Source organism: Aquarana catesbeiana, linkage group LG03, assembly GCF_042186555.1.
Source record: "Aquarana catesbeiana isolate 2022-GZ linkage group LG03, ASM4218655v1, whole genome shotgun sequence".
Lineage (NCBI taxonomy): Eukaryota > Metazoa > Chordata > Amphibia > Anura > Ranidae > Aquarana > Aquarana catesbeiana.
Window position 1 is genome coordinate 672,858,546 of NC_133326.1, and position 21,070 is coordinate 672,879,615.

The 21,070-nt window shown below is 44.3% G+C and overlaps 1 protein-coding gene across 1 annotated transcript in view; it reads left to right on the top strand.

Annotated features, from left to right (window-relative positions):
- Nucleotides 1–4,777: 4,777 nt before the first annotated feature.
- Nucleotides 4,778–21,070, top strand: part of LOC141134722 (transmembrane 4 L6 family member 4-like) — a 35,268-nt gene continuing 18,975 nt past the window's right edge. The window contains exon 1 of the mRNA XM_073624159.1: nt 4,778–5,065. Coding sequence (XP_073480260.1) covers nt 4,883–5,065 — 183 coding nt within the window. The 5' untranslated portion in view covers nt 4,778–4,882. The remainder of the gene's footprint in view (nt 5,066–21,070) is intronic.

A 21,070-nucleotide genomic window follows, 5' to 3' on the forward strand; every position in this document is an offset into this window, starting at 1 on the left:
CTCTATCCCGCTGTAATGCGGTGTGCGCAGTGCGCAACGACTTATATAGGCATGGGGCCTGGTCACCGGGTGATGTAATCTGGTGACTCCGCCCCTTATGACGCCACCGTCCCATCATGCCACTGGCGGTGACGTCATAAGGGGCGGCTCTCCGGTGCCTTCTGCCGGGCTCCTCCGCTATGTTCTTCCAGCTCTTTTACTAGCGTTGGCCCGGTCTTCTCCATCATCTTCTTCCCTCTTCTCTTCTTCCAATGTTAACACAACGCTCTCTCCCGCTGTAATGCGGTGTGCGCAGTGCGCAACAACTTATATAGGCATGGGGCGTGGTCACCGGGTCATGTAATCCGGTGGCTCCGCCCCTTATGATGCCACCGTCCCATCATGCCACGGGCGGTGACATCATAAGGGGCGGCTCTCCTGTGCCTTCTGCCAGGCTCCTCCGCTATGTTCTTCCAGCTCTTTTACTAGCGTTGGCCCGGTCTTCTCCATCGTCTTCTTCCCTCTTCTCTTCTTCCGATGTTGACACAACGCTCTCTCTCGCTGTAATGCCGTGTGCGCAACGATTTATATAGGCATGGGGCGTGGTCACAGGTGATGTCACCCGAGACCCCGCCCCTTTATGACATCACAGCCCAGGGCATAATGGGACTCTGATGTCATAAGGGGCGGGGTCACTGGCTGACATCACCCAGTGACCACGCCCCATGCCTATATAAATCGTTGCGCACCGCGCACACGGCATTACAGCGGGAGAGAGCGTCGTGTCAACATTGGAAGAAAAGAAGAGGGAAGAAGACAACGGAGAAGACCGGGCCAACGCTAGTAAAAGAGTTGGAAGAAGATAGCGGAGGAGCCTGGCAGAAGGCAGAAGACACCGGAGAGCGGGAGAAGAGGCCGGAGAAGTCGGAAGAGACCCCCGAAGTCGGAAGAAGACCGCCAGAGCTGCCTAATAAATTACTTTAAAAACCTGTCTAGTGTGTTTTTTTTATTGACACTTTTGACAAGCAGTGAACGCTCCAATCTCCAGTAAAGCAACATTGACTCCCGTCTCGCACTGATCATCTGCACCCTGCCAGTGTGAGGAAACATTCAGGGCCGGAACGCAAGTGGGAACCTACCGTATCTAGGTTGGGTGAGCGGACCTGCGGGTCTTTGATCTTTATTATGGCTTCATCATATGTGTCTCAGACCATCCTAGATGGTAAAGTGTTGCGGTTTACATGAACACAACAACACTGAGAATAGTTTTCTTTATACTTGAAGGGCTGTCATCAAACCTTTCAATCCGGTGTTTGCCTTACCAACCTGATTCCATTTAGTGGAATTCCAGACCATGGATATAACAATCAGTAACTTTGGATTTCTCCCCCTCTATGTGATTCTTGGAGCCATATACACACACAAGAACCCGTATTCATATGTGAGCTGGCCACCTATCTATAAACTTTACTGGGAAGTCTTTTTTGAACCCTGAAGATCCATATTAAGTGGTTCCTAATAGCACCTTTAAGGCCACTACACCAACCAAACGGGCTTATATGTGAATGATGTATGAGTGAGCGATATGAATGAAGCAGCTGCATTCATTGTAGACAACGTTGTCTGTGTTAAACTCTCCTGCTGTGGTGTTGGTGGTGGAATTTTTAAATCCAGTTTTTTGTACTATTAGGAATTTTGCATTAAAGATCCCTTTATAAGCTGCTTAGTCCGTGGTAATTACTTATAGGTGGGGTCTATCCTCACCTTTTTGTTTCAGTATCATGCCTATGATTACCTGGATTGCACTTTGACTGGTGAGTCAGCAAATGGAGGATTGCTGTGTTTATTTTTGTAACAAGAATCACAGCTCTTATATGATAGTGAGATATCGGCAACCAATTTTTGTTTGTAGCTGTAGGACCTTGCTGCAGGTATCGAAGAGTAAAAGAGTTACCTTGTGCATATGTAGAGATCTACACTTAGTGCATGGTGGGATCTATTCTGCAACTGAGAGTGAGGTGGCAGGTGAGCTGGACTGGTGTAGCGGGACTCAGGCTCGAGGTCCTCATCAAAATGCGGCATTCGGAAGGTTACATAGTTAGATAGTTGGTAAGGTTGACAACAGTCCATCCAGTTCAACCTGTGTAGGAAAAAATAAAAATAAAGGTAAGGTGGACAGTGTCACGGGAAGAGTGTCTCACATAATTACTTAGTTAGTCAGGTTGAAAAAAGACACAAGTTCATCTAGTTCAACCAATAAAAAATAAATAAAACATGCAATCCCATATACACAATCCTATACCCACAGTTGAGGAAGGAGAAAAACCCCAGCAAAGTATGTTCCAATTTGCTACAGCAGGGGAAAAAAATTCCTTCCTGAACCCCTGAGAGGCAATCGAATATTCCCTGGATCAAATTTACCTATATATGTTATATAATGTACATTTAAGTAAGAATACAGGCCTTTTTTAAGGCAATCTACTGAGCTTACCAGAACCACCTCTGGAGTCTATTCCACATTTTCACAGCTCTTACTGTCAAGAAACCTTTCCATATTTGGAGATGAAATCTCTTTTCCTACAGGTGTAAAGAGTGCCCCCTTGTCCCCTGTGATGACCTTAATGTGGTTGTAAACCCACTTTGAAAAAAACAAAAAGCTAACACCTGCAAGACAAAGGCATAATGAGCTAGTATGCAAAGCATACTAGCTCATTATGTAATACTCAGCTGAGATCGAAGCCCTCGCTGCGGTGGCCGTACACAGCACCGGCCGGAGCCGTGATGGTGTCACTCCCATGCGGGAGCCGTCGGTAATGGCACAGTCTAACTGAAGCAACGGCTCATACGTGCCGTTGCTTCAGTTTGCTTCAGTGCGCATGCGCCAATGATGTCGGCACATGCAAATTTAGGTTTGGCCAATATCCTGGGTAGCTACAGGTAAGCCTTATTATAGGCTTACCTGTAGCAAAAAGTGGTCTGTAAGGGTTTACAACCACTTTAAAGTGAATAACTATACACCAAGTTCACTATATGGACCCCTTTATGTACTTGTACATGTTGATCATATCCCCACTTAATCTCCTCTTCTCAAGAGGGAATAAATTAATTTCCTCTAATCTTTCCTCATAGTTGAGCTCCTCCATGCCTCTTATCAGTTTGGTTGCCCTTCTCTGCACTTTCTCCAGTTCCCCGATATTCTTTTTGAGAACTGGTGCCCAAAACTGAACTGCATATTCCAGATGAGGTCTTACTAATGAATTGTACAGGGGCAAAATTATATCTTTCTTGCTGCAGTCCATAGGAGGACTTTGCTCGCTTTGGAAACCGCAAATTGGCATTGCATGCTATTATTAAGCTTATGATCTACCAGAACGCCCAGATCCTTCTCCATCATTGATTGCCCAGTCGTACTCCCCCTGATATGTATGATGCATATTCATAGCCTTCAAGTGCATAATTTTACATTTATCAACTTTAAACCTCATTTGCCACATAAATGCCCAATGAAACAGAGCATTGAGGTCAGCTTGTAAGTTGGAGACATCCTGTAAGGAAGTTATTCCACTGCATAGCTTGGTGTCATCTGCAAAGTCTGAAATGGTACTTTTAATCCCAGAACCTATATCATTTATAAAGTTATTAAAAAGTAAGGGTCCCAACACTGAACCTTGGGGTACACCACTGATAACCTTAGACCATTCAGAGTAAGAATCATTAATCACTCTCTGAATTTGGTCTTTTAGCTAGTTTTCTATCCATTTACAAACTGATCTTTCCAGGCCTGTAGACTTTACCTTACCCATGAGCCGTGTGTGGGGAACTGTGTCAAACGCTTTTGCAAAATCCAAGTATACCACGTCCACAGCCACCCCTCTGTCCAAGGTTTTACTTACCTCCTCGTAAAAAGAAATCAGGTTTGTTTGTCAACTTCTGTCTTCCATGAATCCATGCTGTCTATTGCTTAAAATATTTTTGTACCAGCAAGAACTCGTTTATGTGTTCTTTTATTAAACTTCCAGTATCTTCCCAACCATAGAAGTTGCGCTCCCAAGCTAGGGACCCAGCAGGGAAGCAGGGGTGACGCTTTAGGAAGATACTGAGTGAGAAGATTGGAAGAGCTCAGGGGCAGTGGATCTGTTTGGTCTAGTGAAAGATTGGGAGCTCAGCTGAGTGAAGTTCCACAATAGGAGGTTGTAGAAGAAGTGAAGGAGTTTGTTGCAACCTTTGTTAGAAGCTGTTACAAGATTGCTGCCATAGGAGACAGCGGTCCTACTCTTGCAGATGTGGTGTCCGGCTTGATGCCTTTCCCTGCATTGCTGTTTGCCTATAGAAGTCTCGGAGTCTGCCAATTAACATTGCATCTACTTAAAGCAGAGTTCCACCCAAAAATGGAACTTCTGCTTTTCGGATCCCCCCCCCCCCCCCACGGTGTCACATTTGGCACCTTTCAGGGGGGAGGGGGGAGCAGACACCTGTCTAATACAGGTATTTTGCTCCCACTTCCGGGCATAGATACTCGAGCCACCCGTGGGTACCTACCATGCCTTTTAATCCACTCTACACAGAACGATGCCAGCTGTCCCTAACTCTGGAGGTCACCATTAGGCCTCTGAGGGCCCGGGATCTTGCTACAGCAACTTTTCTTTAGATGTGTTTCCTGGAGTAAATGTAAGTCTGAGGGTGTTAATCTTCCATCTGGAAATCCTGAGTCCAAACTTCACTTTGTTATATTGCTGTGACTGAGAAAGTAATAAGGAAGTACAGTAGAGAGATACCCAGAAAGATTCATATATCCCTTCTTATAGCAATTGCCGTCTATCTGCCTCCCGGAAGCTTTCGGTGACCATTTTGGAGGGTTATCTCTTCTCTCTTCAATTCAATTTTTTGGAAACGCTGGGACATCATGTGTACGGGTCACTGTGCAAAGTTTATCGGGGTCGCCCTGTACCCCTTCTGTGTTTTATGTATATTCTGTAACATTCTCCTCCTGTTCCCTGGGTGGAGTACAGAAGCCGTGAACAATCCCGGAGAAAAACTCACGGATGAAGTCCTGTACCTCGGTGGGTTCTTTGGTAGCGGATTCCTGGTGAGTAGAACTGGGTGGGCATTTGGTAAATTTAAAGGGCCAGTCTGCCCATGTCAGGTATTTGAGGGCACTGTGGTGACAACTATACACCTAAGATTTTATCTGCTACTGTTATTACCGGGGGGGGGGGGCTCGTGCTCACAGTTGGATTTTTAGCACACGCTATGGAGTAATGATTTGGTTTGAGGGCTTTTTTGATGGCTTTAGTCCATTCTCACCATATCCTGCATGGATATTCTGTCTTGTTGGGTCCTAAACCCTACACTATTGAGGCCATGGTTTCCATACACCCCACCAATGATAGCCACATAGCCTGAAACAGCTGTATGCTTGTATTGCTTCTTTGGCCTTAGAGCAGTAATGGCGAGCCTTGACACCCCAGATGTTTTGGAACTACATTTCCCATGATGCTCATGCAGTCTGCAGTGTAATTGAGCACCATGGGAAATGCAGTTCCAAAACATCTGGGGTACCAATGTTCACCATCACTGCCTTAGAATCTGTCCTTAGTTTTTGGAAAACAGAAGACTGGCATCCCCTTGAACAGGGGGGGGGCGCTGGTGAGTAAGTCCTGATGTAATAAGGTGGGTACAATAGGAGGATCTAAGATCAGAGCAGCTAAGATTAGACAGGTAAACAGGTAAAGCATAACCTACAGCCCCACCTGTTGAAAATGTAAACATGACATATAAGACCCAAGAACAAAATGGACAGTACTGCGACTTACTGGTCCATAGACGTGGTGTTGGCATTTGTTTTTTGTTTTTTTTTATATTTTCTTTTCCTTTATTTTAACCTGGTAATCCTGCCATTAAAGTGGTTGGCAATCTCAAGCATGAGATATGAACAAAGTATATCCCTCTATAGTGTGTCTCGATCCAGAGCACTAAGTGTCATTTCTGTCTGCTGGTCCATTCCTCTGCTATCTGCATGAGCAGAGGAGGCTGGTGCTAAACTTTTTCTTTTGGGGGGGCAGCAAACAACCCCCCCCCAGGTCCGGATCCACCCCTCCAGGGTCATGGCTCAGTGGCTTCCTTAGTTTCTCCTCCTGGCTAGCCCTGTCTTCTTTAGATCCGCCTCCTGTCCTGATTGGCGGAGAGGAAAAGCCAGAAACCAATAGTGAATATTGATTCGCTAGTATCACAAATGGGCAGAGCACTGCGCCCCGAGCCCAACCTTTTTCAAGCCAATTAGAGCCTCTGGTTTTAATCATGTGTTTGAAGAAAAAAAACTCATAAAAGCTGTTGTGTCTGGCACCCCGCATCCAAACTAGGGGGGGCAGCGCTCCTGCACCCCTTATGGACCGGCCGCTCCTGCTTCTGACACGTTTTCCTGACACCAAGAGAAAAAAGGTGACAAAGGAGGGAGTTCCAGCACACAACCTGTGATTGACAGCCTCAGCACCGTTCCTGTGTGCTGTGTAAATGGGATGTGTCCCTTCCCTCCAATCAGCTCTCAGAGCTCTCTTCACTGAGCTCTGCAGAGTGTAATTTCAGCTCTTCGGCCACTTTTTTCTGACTTATCAGACAAGCTTTATAAATTCTGGACTTTGAATGGCTGTAGAGAAGGGAGGGATGCAGATAAAGAGGTGCAACTTATGCACCAGATCACCTACATGTACTTCAGGCCCTACCTGATCTGTGCTGTTGTGCAGTACAGCACAAGTCAGTCAGCAGGTCCTGGCCAGTGATTTATGGCCGGGACCTGCTGATCGGCTTAGCGAATGAGAGCAAAGGATCCGGTGTTTACTAACAACACAAAGCTCTGTACAGAGAACAGCGATGAGGCTGTGTTCTGCTTCCTGCAAAGTAGAGAGAAAAGTCAGCCACGTCTGTTAGTAAAATCAGCACATATTGCACATAGTTAGGCTCACAGATAACCCTTTGTTAACCCCTTCAAAGCCAGTGTCATTAGTACAGTAACAGTGTATATTATTAGCACTTATCACTGTATTAGTGTCACCGGTGATGTCAGTGTCAGTTAGTGTCAGACTGTCCGCCACACTATCTCACTCCCCTTATAACTTGCTGATCACCGCCATTACTAGGATAAAAAAATAGAAATTCCAGTGCATATCCTATAGTTTGTAGACGCTATAACTCTCACACAAACCAATCAATATACAAGTATTAGGATTTTTTTTTTACCAAAGACATGTCGCAGAATACATTTTGGCCTAAATTCTTGAAGAAATTAGATTTTTTACATTTGTTATTTGGATATGTTTTATAGCAGAAAAAAAAAAAAAAAATTATATATATATATATATATATATATATATATATATATATATATATATATATATATATATATATATATATATATATATATATATATATATAATTTTTTTTTTTCAAAACTTTTTGGTCTTTTTTTGTTTGTATAGTAAAAAATAAAAACCGCAGAGGTGATCAAATACTACCAAAAGAAAGCTCTATTTGTGGGGAAAAATGATATAAATTTAATTTGCGTGTTGTATGACTGCGCCATTACCAATTAAAGTAGCGCAGTGCTGAATCATGGTCATTAAGGGGGTGCAACCTTCCAGAGCATAGGTGGTTAAAGCCCAACATGACTTCAACCTATTGGAAAATCGGTAAACCAAACGCAGGAGCACAGGGATGAGAAGGACAATGCAGGGGATGCTTGTAACTTGACTTCAACCTATTGGAAAATCAGTAAACCAACCACAGGACCAGAGGGATGAGAAGGACAATGCAGGGGATGCTTGTAACTTGACTTCAACCTCTTGGAAAATCAGTAAACCAACCGCAGGAGCAGAGGGATGAGAAGGACAATGTAGGGGATGCTTGTAACTTGACTGTAATGACACCCCGAGTATGAAAGGGGTTAAAGCCGTTTAGGACATTCCATTTCCGAACACAAAGGCAGCTACTGAACACTCCAATCAGCTGAACAAGAAACCCATACGAATAATTCTTCCCCCCAAGTACGAGACGAGGCTCTGTACGGAGGGTCAAACAGGAATCAGACTCTTTATTAGGACCGAAATTACAAGTCTTTATATACAGTTAACGAGGAGGTTCCCCCCTCCTGCTCATATTACTCTAACAATACAACTGTAACCAGAAACCTAATTAACATGAGCTAGTTTACCAAATCATTTACCCAGAAGGTGACTCAGAGATATGACCTTTAGGACAGACTTGTGGTCACCGAGCTTCACACATTAGTATAAACACAGGACACCTTCTCACAATAGCAGGAGCTAATTACAATTAACAATACAAACACTGATCTCCCCCCTCCTCAGCCTAGTAGGCAACAAACTATAGTAAGAGTAGACTGTCCGACTCCTACCCAGTTCTAGAGGCCAATGTGATCTGCTCTCTCAACTAACATGTGGAGTTCAGAATCAAACAAACCAAGAATAGTCTTTACATATATCCTGGGAGATATTGTGGATAAATATTGCTGTCCCATTTTAAGTAATCCAATCATATTCTTAAGGGGTTCATTCTTTTCTTGGTCACCCTGCGCCCAACAGTGACTCCCGTCACATTGACTTTAACCTCTGGGGAAACCAGTACACCAGCTGCAGGAGCAGAGGGATGAGAAGGACAATGCAGGGGATGCTTGTAACTTGACTTCAACCTCTGGGAAAACCAGTAAACCAACCGCAGGAGCAGAGGGATGAGAAGGACAATGCAGGGGATGCTTGTAACTTGACTTCAACCTCTGGGAAAACCAGTAAACCAACCGCAGGAGCAGAGGGATGAGAAGGACAATGCAGGGGATGCTTGTAACTTGACTTCAGCCTCTGGGAAAACCAGTAAACCAACCGCAGGAGCAGAGGGATGAGAAGGACAATGCAGGGAATGCTTGTAACTTGACTTCAACCTCTGGGAAAACCAGTAAACCAACCGCAGGAGCAGAGGGATGAGAAGGACAATGCAGGGAATGCTTGTAACTTGACTTCAACCTCTGGGAAAACCAGTAAACCAACCGCAGGAGCAGAGGGATGAGAAGGACAATGCAGGGGATGCTTGTAACTTGACTTCAACCTCTGGGAAAACCAGTAAATAAGCCACAGGAGCAGAGGGATGAGAACCTTGCTGCGATGTTGCAACAAGATTAAAAATATTTTTTCAGCAGTTTTTTAATATCTTAGCTGGCCACAGAATATATTTTAAAAATGTCCCATTACAAGCCCATGTTTTGTCAGTTTTTCTCTAGAAGATTTCCTTAACAGTTGCTCTGGCAGTTCATAAACAATCTCCTGTTCTGCATTTTGCTGCGAGGCTCAGCCACAAGGGAGATGGTAATCGCTTGTAATCAGGAAATGTAACTTTATGGTAACGTTTGCCTGATTTGCAACAAGTTGGTTCCAATATAGAGAGAGCAAATAGTCGGGCTGGATTTACTTCAAAACATTTGATGCATTTCCCATTAAAATCAATGGAAACACACCAAAACCACGGATGTCAAACTGCAATTTCTCACGTTTTAACATGTAATGCAAAGCATTGTATTGGATGTCAATGCGTATCATAACGCACAACAATGTACCTAATGGTACGTTAAAGCTGAAATTTAGTAAAAAAATTTAGGGCATATAGTACCAGTCTAATAATCCACCTCTAACCAAGCCTATCCCAAGTCATGCTAGCTAGTACAATAATCTGCTGTGATCTTTTAGCACTGCAGGGATGGGAGTATGTGACTGTGAAAGGTTGCACTGCCCCCCCCTTTCCTGTCCCCTCATCCATTCACAAGACTCATTGTATCATTTTTCAAGAATGTAAGACATTCTATGAATAGAGGAGGGCATCCTCCTCTTCTCCATTCACAAAACATCTTGCATTCTGGGGGAAATAATACTAGGAGTTTTGTGAATGGGAGGACACAATCCTTCAGAGTTGCAGCCAAAGCCTCCTATTCCTGCAGCCCTGAAAGGGAGAAAATCCGGCATCACCGATCACATTACACTAATGAGCAGGCAGCAGCTGAGATTGGCTTCATTACAGGTACGTTTGTAAAATGGAGCTGCATGGCCAAACGTTCTTCAGCTTCAACATGTGGTATGATGCGTTGGCATGCATCATGATGTGCGTTGGCGCAATTCTTCATGTATGCATTAAGATATTCTATGGTTTGAACAGAAAATGCATCAAGGAAAAATGCAGGGATGTGAATCCAGCTTTAGGGGCGGTGCACACCTGAATTGCACAGGAAAAGCGGTCTGCTACTTTCTGTCCCTATAATCTATTATTCACATAGGTGTGCGCAGGGGGTGTGCCAGGTGTGCTTGGGCACACCCTAATCCCTATGTCCTTGCCGTGCTGCTGGCTTCCCTCCTCTCCCCCCGGCTGCAGCGGCGGATGTTTCAGGATGGAGAGCGGGGGGAAGGGGCTGGTAAATATTTATTTACCAGCCCCTTCCTTTTCTAAATGAATGCAGTGAACACACTCACTCACTGTGTTCATTCATAACGGAAGCATAGTAAACTGTGTACGCTCATAGCACAGAGCACTTCCCATTCATTCCCTGTCCAGTGCAGATGAGGCTGCAGAGAAAGACGTATGTGCCTGAGCTTTGGGGTGCACACCCTAATGCAATAGGCTGCGCCCACCTATGATTATTCATGAAATTGTTTCTTACTGTCCTTTTCTGTCTCCTTGTAACATCCTCTGTGAGCTCCCCATCCTCTCCTTTAAAATTCCTAATTTTCCAAAAAATGATGACAAAAAAATTACAACTTCAAAAAAAAACTCACCATGCCTCTTATTAAATACCTTGGACTGTCTACTTTCCAAAATTGGGTCATCTGGGGGGATATTTGTACTGTCCTGGTATTTTCTGGCCTCAAGAATGGTTGTCAGTATATCAGGATTGATTGATTTTCAGATATATACCATAGTCTGTGGACTCTTTAACTTTCCTACAGACTAAATAATAAACACTGATTTCGGTTATTTTCACCAAAGAAATGGAGCAGAATACATTTTGGCCAAAATTGATTAAGAAAGATTATTGATTTGCAAAATTTTATAACAGAAACAAAGAAAACCCCGTTTTTGTTTTCTTTTTCAAAATTTTTGGTCTTTTTTAGTTTATTTAGGCAAAAGCACTGTACTACCGTGGGGTGGTGATCAGGATTGTTTTTCACACCATGATTGCTTATAACAGCGAATTTCACTGTTATAAGCAACCTTTTTTTTCTGAGTGAAAACGATTTATTCAGTGTTTACTATTGTGATTAGCTGTGATTTTGAGGAGAGAGCCTCGATCTCCCCTCATTGGCTCACTGGCTGTGATTGACAGCAGTGGGAGCCAATGGGCTTCCACTTCTGTCTCAGCCAATGAAGAGGGAGAGTCCCAGGACAGCCCAGGCTATTGTGAACATCGCTGGATTGGAGGGAGCTCAGGTAAGGATTGGGGGGGGGCTGCTGCACACAGGAGGTTTTTTACCCTCAGCCTTTAGAACCACTTTAAGGTTTAAAAACCTTAAACCTTAAGAAATTACTTTAAAGCTGAACTCCGGCCAAAAAAAGGGGGTGCACCTGCACTGCATAAGTCAACTGCTCATTTTTGTCTAGGGCAGGCTATTGTGAACATCGCTGGATTGGAGGGAGCTCAGGTAAGGATTGGGGGGGGGGCTGCTGCACACAGGAGGTTTTTTACCCTCAGCCTTTAGAACCACTTTAAGGTTTAAAAACCTTAAACCTTAAGAAATTACTTTAAAGCTGAACTCCGGCCAAAAAAAGGGGGTGCACCTGCACTGCATAAGTCAACTGCTCATTTTTGTCTAGGGCAGGGGTCTTCAAAATGTGGCCCGGGGGCCAGATGCAGCCCTTTGCTTTCCTTTATCCAGCCCTTGGGGTACTTTTCCTTCCACTGATACAAGACACTATTCCTCCCACTGACACCAACAATGGGGCAATAGTCCTGCTACTGACATTAACAATAGAGCACTACTTTCTCATTGATGCCAACGATGGGGCGCTATTCCTCAAACTGACACCAACAATAGGGCACTATTATTCCACTGACACCAAAGATGGGGCACTAATCCTCCCTTTGACAAAAATGATGGGTCACTATTCCTCCTACTGACACCAACAATAGGGCACTATTTCTCCCCTAATACCAAAGATGCCAGGATAATGGGACAGACATCTGAGGAGAGAGCTCCGTGCTGATCCTGCTCTCCTTTGCCCGATTTCTTCGGCCATCACCGCACCAAACTCACCCAGCATCCCTGCGGGTTTCAGCGGATCCTATGGTGCCATCAATGGGCCACTCCTCCGCTTCTACTCCAAGTAAAAGGTTGGGAGCTCTGGTGGCCACGTGTTCAGATGCCATCTTGGCTCACAGACTGCAGGCTATCCTGGCTGAGATGGATCTTGCAGGTGAGCAAGCGGGCAGCACAGTCTCAACTGCCCCAGCCCCGGGCACCAATACTGCGTAAATCCTGCAGGCTATTGAGCACAGTAAAACCTCCTTACTGGTAAGGATTGACCACCTTACAGAAGAATGCAACCTGATCCGTAATGACCTAGACAAAATCAGGGGCATACTCACTGAGACCGTGTCCTGCGTTGCTGCCACGGAAGACACTACCTCACAGCATAATCAGACCCTGCAATCTCTACAGCAGAAAGTCCACACCCTTGTGGTCAAATCAGATGATGCTGAAAATCAGCAGCGCCGGAATAATGTGTGGGTGCTGGGCTTGCCAGAAGGGGCAGAAGGTGATCACGCGGCAGAGTTTGCTGAGACCCTTTTTAGACATTTGCTAGGCCTCGCTGAGGTCGCACCCACCTATGTAGTGGAACGCGCACATAGAGTGCCAACGGGCTGTCGCATTCCGTGAACTCTTTCTAGACCCTTCCTTGTCCAGTTCCTTAATTACAGGGACAGGATTCTTAGTGAAGCTATGAAGCGCCCGGATCTCTCCTATCAAAACTCTGAAGTACATCTGTTTCCCAATTTTTCTGCTGAGCTTCAATAGAAAAGGAAATCCTTTAATGACGTCCGCGCAAAGCTCCACACAAGGGACATCCTATACAGCATGCTGTACCCCAGCCGCCTTCAAGTTTCCTATGGGGGAACGGTGAGGTTCTTTGATTCACCTGAAGATGCTGATAATTGGCTCTGACACTCTGGAGAGAGGACCATCCGGCATGATCTACTCATGATATCTGGTGAGCATTACTGCACTCCATACTCTTTCCCTACTACCATCATTACTCCTGGTTTGACCGCAATTTCCCCTTGCTCTGTTAAGTTTCCTGTTTTCAACACTCTCCTCTTGGGATTGCTGTTTTTTGTTTTTTTTTCTTCATGCTGGGGAGGCCTTAAAACGCATTTACTTCCGCCACCTGCCTTTGGATCATCCTGTGTATTCTTTCCCATTCTACCCATAGGTTATGTATGGATGCTGCTATTTTCTAAAGGCCCTTTGATGTGTAGATCTTATATTTGTATCATGGCCAGTGGAGGGATATTATTCCTCTAGGCCAGGGATATGCAATTGGTGGACCTCCAGCTGTTGCAGAACTACAAGTTCCATGAGGCATAGCAAGACTGACAGCCACAAGCATGACACCCAGAGGCAGAGGCATGATGGGACTTGTAGTTTTAAAACAGCTGGAGGTCCGCTAATTGCATATCCCCACTCTAGGCAATCCAACATACTTTCCCCTCAAGATTCAACAAACAGTGCCTCTGAGAGAGATCTACCCACCCCCCCAAGACTGCCACTCCAGAAACCTTGAGGTCACCCTTTTGGACCTCCTGGCTAGAACCACGAACCTGTGTATTTCGTAGACAGACTTTTTGTATCTTAGTTTCAGGAACAAACTGCTAGCCTAGTTATGTTTCATTCATTCTAGTTTCATTCAAATGCTTTTACTGCTCATCTTCTCTGATATGTTAATGTAACCACCATCATTTCCTTTTTTTATCCACCTTACTGCACAAAATGGTTATTATATGATTGGTTGCATATGTGGGTTTTAGTACTTTCTTTGGTTTGTATTTTTTTTTTGATGTATAATGACTATGTCTGACATCAATCTAGTCTCCTGGAATATAAGAGGCATTATTGACAAATTTAAACGCTCCCTGCTATTCAAATTTCTTGCTTCTCATAAACCACATATCCTGTTTCTGCAGAAGAGCCATCTCACTGGTAATCGTATCCTAGCTCTGCGTAGACCCTGGGTCAAACAGGCATTTCATGCAATCTACTCCACTTATGCAAGAGGTGTTGCTATACTCATAAATAAAGTGAAAAATGTAGCGCTAATGAATAAACAGTGCTGGGGAACTGTGTAAATACATAAGTAACCATGTACTAATGGGCAGTGCTAATAAGCTGTGTGGATACATAAAATCAAAACCAAAAAATGGTAAAATATGTGCATAAAAGAGTCCCAACCAAGTGGAAATAAAAGGGCTACTGCTGAGTCCCAAATGAATTAGTCCCAAAAAAACGGCAGGTGTGCCAGGAACACAGGATCATTCAAATGCAGAAACCAGGGACAGTTGGATTTGTATCTGGAGAGAATAACATCAATGGTAAAATAAAGATGGGTACTCTTACCAGAGCCAGTGGACCTGGATGTCAGCGACACCAGGTCAAACGAGCATGGATGACTGGAACCACAATGAAGCAGGAACAGTCCGGAGGGTCCAGGAGGATCGCTCAATGCATCTGGAATGGTCAGCAAAACCTTCAAATGTCCGGTCCTCTCTTGGTGGGGTTGCAATTATGGAATCAGCCAGCAAGCATTGAAACACTAGATGGAAAGGTCAAACAAGCTCATACAGCCAAGAGTACGTAAAAAAGGGGAGAGAGCTTCCAATGGTGTAGATCAAAAAGGTTTGGTTGTTTATTCTTCATTAAAACCAGGCATACAAATAAAATGTGATCACAATGTGTATAAAAGCAATATGGGGAGCGGAGAAACCAAGCCCCAGGGTGTTTCAATGCTCGCTGGTTGATTCCATCATTGCAACCCCACCGAGAGAGGATCGGACCTTTGAAGGTTTTGCTGACCATTCCAGATGCATTGAGCGATCCTCCTGGACCCTCTGGACTGTTCCTGCTTCATCGTGGTTCCAGTCATCCATGCTTGTTTGACCTGGTGTCGCTGACATCCAGGTCCACTGGCTCTGGTAAGAGTACCCATCTTTTTTTTACCATTGATGTTATTCTCTCCAGATACAAATCCAACTGTCCCTGGTTTCTGCATATGAATGATCCTGTGTTCATGGCACACCTGCCATTTTTTGGGGACTGATTCATTTGGGACTCAGCAGTAGTCCTTTTATTTCCACTTGGTTGGGACTCTTTTATGCACATATTTTACCATTTTTTGGTTATTTATGTATCCACACAGTTTATTAGCACTGTCCATTTGTACATGGTTACTTATGTATTTACACAGTTCACCAGCACTGTTTTATTCATTAGCGCTACATTTTTCACTTTCACCCACTTATGAATGTTTGTCACATTTGTATGTAGCAGCTCCGCTTTTCTTTCCACACAGGTTAGCGCAATAATTATTTACACCTTACACGCATAAATAAAGCCCTTCCATGTGGAGTTGAGAGAGTCATAACTGACCCTGGTGGTAGGTACATCATCTTACTGATGGATCTCTACTTGGTCCTTTGGGCATTTGTTAATGTTTACCTGCCCCGTCCAGTGGACCCCTCTATTTTATATAATCTATCTATGAAAAATTGTCTCCCATGTTCTAATTGCCAGAGATTTTAACACCATTCTAGATTTCAAACTTGATTCCTCCAATCCACTACGTACGGCTAACCCTGACCTGGTGAATTGGGCAGACATCTTTGCTCTTACAGAGCTGTGGAGATGGAAGCATGATAACACTAATGCCCCGTACACACGGTCGGACATTGATCGGACATTCAGACAACAAATTCCATGGATTTTTTCCGACGGATGTTGGCTCAAATTTGTCTTGCATACACACGGTCGCACAAAGTTGTCGGAAAATCCGATCGTTCTGAACGCGGTGACGTAAAACACGTACATCGGGACTATAGACGGGGCAGTAGCCAATAGCTTTCGTTTCTTAATTTATTCTGAGCATGCATGGCACTTTGTGTGTCGGATTTGTGTACACACGATCGGAATTTCCGACAACGGACTTTGTTGTCGGAAAATTTTATAGCAAGCTCTCAAACTTTGTGTGTCGGAAATTCCTATGTAAAATGTGTGATGGAGCCTACACACAGTCAGAATTTCCGACAACAAGGTCCTATCACACATTTTCCATCGGAAAATCCTATCGTGTGTACAGGCCACTAGGTTTTCCCCTACTTATCTGGAACTCACAAATCGGGTTTCAGTATTGGTCTTGCCTTTTGTAGCTCTCCAGTTTTAGCTAGGTTGTCTGGTGCCTCTTATCTTCCAGCAGGACTCTCTGACCATTCTCCGTTGGAATTGAGCCTTTGGCTGGAAAGCCAGAGGGATTCAGGTACGTGGAGACTGGCTCCCCAATGGATTCACAGTGAAAATGTTGCTAAAATAGTGTCTCCACAAATTGAATCCTATTGGTCTCTTAATGAAGCTACCGCCTCTCCGGCGGTGGTCTGGGATGCTTTTAAGGCAACGATGCGAGGCAATTATATATCGGCCATTAAAGCTATCAGAGCTGACTGTAAATCTGAGACAACAAGACTAGAGTCTCAAGAAACTGACGCTTCTGCTTCCTTTGCATAGCATCTCACGCCAGATGCTTATCTTCACCTGGCACAGGCCAGGAGAGAGGTCAATATTCATTACACTTCCCTTGAACAAACCGATGTTCATTTATTAGCAGGCAGAATCTTTAAATCAGGAGATAAAAATGGTTGCCTTTTGTCCAATCTAGTGGATGAGCCTCATTATCAGACTATTGTTCCTGAACTGCTGACAGCGGCTAGGGAACACATTTCTGATCCTAAAGCCATTCTTCAAGAGTTTTGTGCCTTTTTCAAGGACTTGTATAGCCAACCCCAGTGTCCTGCTTCCCCTGAACTCCAAAAATGAGCACTGCCCTCTCTGACATCAGAAGATGTTGAGGCCTTAGAGGCTCCAATATCAACACTTGAGATAGAGCTGACTATTTCCTCGCTTCCCCATCCAAGACTCCTGGTCCAGACGATTGGTACAAAATGTATGCAAAGTGTTTGGCCCCTAAATTTCAGGGCCTATTCTCCCATTATTTTGAAACTGAATCCTTATCCCCCACTATGTATTGTGCCCACATAGTACTCATTCCTAAACCGGGCAAAGATCAGAAATGCTATGCCTCCTACAGGCCAAGATCCCTGCCAAACTACGATCTCAAGATTTTGGCCAAGGTCCTGGCTGCAAAGTTGGTTAAAGTTCTGCCTGCATTCATTAACATAGACCAAACTGGTTTTATGCCAAGAAAAGCCACGGATATAAATTTGAGATGTGTTTATACCCACCTACAGATCCCATCCTCTTTTTCCCAAAACCATGTACTGGTAGCTTTAGATATAGAGAAAGCCTTTCACACGGTAACCTGGAATTATATGCTATCAGTATTACAGGCTTTCAGATTTGGCCCCTCCTTCTGTACATGGGTTAATCTATTGTATAAGTCCCCAGTGGCACAAATCAAATTGGGAGGGTCACTCTCTGAGCCCTTTACAGTGGAACAGGGGACAAGACATGGTTGTCCCCTCTCCCTCTGTTTGCCCTAGTTATGGAGCCTCTTGCCACTGCCCTTAGACATTCAGACTTGGTAGAAGGCATACGTGTTGGCTCCATTGTTGAAAAACTTGCCCTTTACGCTGATGATTTGATACTGTTCCTCAGCAATCCTGAACCTTCTCTCCAAGCAGCTCTGGATATTATTTCTGATTTTTCTGTATTCTTGGGTCTGCGGGTCAACTGGGACAAATCACAAATTTTACCTGTTGACCCACAGGCCAGAAAGCAGGCTGATTCCCTCACTCCCTTTGACATGGACCTCCTCTCCGCTATTTGGGCATTACCATTACTCCTAATGTCTCCGACTTTGCCAAATTGAACCTCTACCCACAGCTTACTTATCTCAAGGCCAAACTGAGAGCTTGGGACAACCTACCATTGTCTCTTATTGGCAGAAGAAATTTAGTCAAAATGAAAATTCTCCCAGTGTTCTTATATATAACTAGACATTCCCCTATTTGGATCCCCAAGGTCTTTTCCCACCAATTTGACACCACAATTGCCTCTTTTCTCTGGAGAGCTAACCCCCCTAGGTTTAACAAAACAATTCTTCGGAGGCGCTGGACTGAGGGAGGTTTGGCCTGTCTTCTAAAATATTTTTATGCCGCCTTGCTCACCTATGCCCACAATTGGGTGACTTCTGATGATTCTTATGCTTCAGTTGTTTTCGAGGCGGCATATCTTGGGTCGTACGAATCACTGAGGAATGTATTGTATAGAGGTAAAGGCTTCTTCCCCCCTCACGTGCTCTATGAAAGCCGTTATAAGAGTATGGCAATTATTAGTCTGTAAAGGCAGAGGACCCCCATACGTGGTCTCCCATCACTCCTTTGTGGCTCAACCCACTCCTTCCTGAGTTCCAATTTATTCCCGACGCGGTGATTTGGGCAGCCCAGGGCATTAAAAAACTGGAGCATATCTCTAAAGTGTAGATGGCACTTTACTGTCTTTTGACGCCCTGAAGAAAAAGTTTGGGCTCACTAACCGCCACTTATTTAGATATCTCCAGCTTCATCATGCGTTTGCTACTCAGTTTGATTCTCAGTCTGTGCTCCTCTTACAGTCCAATCTGGAATCCTTGTTATGAGATGATCAATTGGCCAAACTGACATCAAACATTTATAGAGCGCTTATGCTTTCAGTTCACTTTGGCCTGGAGGGTCTATTCTCTAAGTGGCGCTGTGATGTCCCAGACTTGGATGCAGAGGATTGGGAAGACGCCTGGGAATACCCATATTTGCAACTAGTGTCTGTTAAGGATCGTCTTATACAATTCAAAATACTTCACCGGGTCTATCTAACACCACAAAAATTTAGCAAAATTTATCCCGATGTCTCATTATGCTGCTATAAATGTGTCGGAAGGGATGCAGATTTTAGCCATATGCTGTGGTCCTTCTGGGAAGAGGTCATGGGTTTCATTGCCACCCTTACTAAGATCCCTATTCCTTTAAGTGTGCCAATCTGCTTGCTGGGATTGGTGGACACCTTGGCTGACCACCGAGCAACCAAGACCCTTCTAGGACTCTTGCTATTCTATGCAAGGAAAACTTTGATTCTCAAATGGAAACAACCTTAAGTGCCCTCTCTAAACTTTTGGAAGGCATTGATTAATTCTTCTATACTACTATATAAGGCTATGTACCATTCCAGGGGATGTTCAGACAAATTTGACAAAATATGGAACATTTGGCTAGAATCACACTCAACTAATGCCGCTCAATAATTCCTAGGACCCCAGTTGGCTTTGGCATTAAGTCCTAAAATCTCCCAGATTTTGTCTACCCTCTATTTTCCTTCAGAGTTTATAAATTCAGTATAATATATCTTTCTACCTCTGATCTCCAGAATGGTGGTTACTGAGTTTGATATGTTGTCTTATCTATCCTAATACCATGTGAACACGAGCAGTCCAAGACTTTATAGTTTATATTTTTATGTTAGACTTAGTTGGACTATGTTAGTTTCTCTTTTCGAGGCAGGATATGCCCTGAGACTCTGTTTTGTGAACCACTCTTTGAATTGAAAACTTAATAAAAAGAATTTACAACAAAAAAAAAAAGTCTAGGGGATTGGAGAACAGAGATATACTTTTCTAATCCTCCGATCCTCCCCGCACATAACTGGTCCCTGCGGCTCCTGCGCCATCGGGGTCAAGCAGTCTTGTGTGGTGGACTGTTCCTGACATCGACAAGCCCATAGACCTGCTCTGGGCATGAGAACATCAGACCACTGTTGGATCATGGGGGAGCACTGTTCACTGGTGGAATGGAAAATCGGGTGAGTATAGGCTTTCTACTCTCCCCTGGACAAAATGAGCAGTTAACCCTTGCAGTGTAGGCACAGCCCCATTGCATGGGGAAATGTTTTTTTGCCCGGAGTTGGGCTTTATCCTTGAATAGAATTGATCAAGGTAGACACTAAATTTCTCTGTTGAAGAACTTCTACTGCAGAGGATAAGCCTACCTGGAGGGTCATAAATTCCTTTGTGCACCTTAGGTAGTATGTAGAAAACAGAAATGGTAACCAGAAGTAATTTCAGATATTCCTGTCATGGTGTTAATAACTCCTGATGTTGCTAAGTCAATGTTATCAAATAACTCAGATTGATCATTTTGCTATCTCTTTCCTGTATGTGCCTAAATCTCAACTAAGTTTATTACTGATATAAACAGATTGCACAACAAGACTGATCTCCTGGGTGTGGTATTGATTGCCTACCTGATATGTCACCTGTGTAGCCTTGTAATGCACGTAGGAGATCATTTGCTGGAACACCACTGGACGTCATGCTTATACTGAATGCCCTTCTGCATCCAAGTCCATATCAGTTCAGCATTACAGTAAGGCTCGGTTCACACTGGTGCAACATACAGTGCGCTCCAACTTTGGGAGCACATGTCACATGACGTGTATAAATCAATGGTTCCCTGTGAGAGCAGTCTTAACTGGTCCGACACAAGTCGGTCCAACTTTGAAAAAGGTTTCTGCACTACTTTGGTCTGACTTGGACACGATTTCAGCCCACTGACTTGAATGTAAGTCGCATCCAAGTCGGATCATTGTCTTACCTGATCTGACTTGTGCTCTGAGGATCTTGAGGGGGGAACCCCACGCCAAAATTGAGTACTGGTTTTATTTATTTTTGGCACTTTTTTGGGTAAAGGGGGGGCTGGGATCTGGGGGCCCCCTTGTTAAAGGGGGCTTCCAGATTCCGATAAGCCACTTGCCACCTGCCCGCAGACCCCCACAACCACTGCCCATGGTTGTCGGGA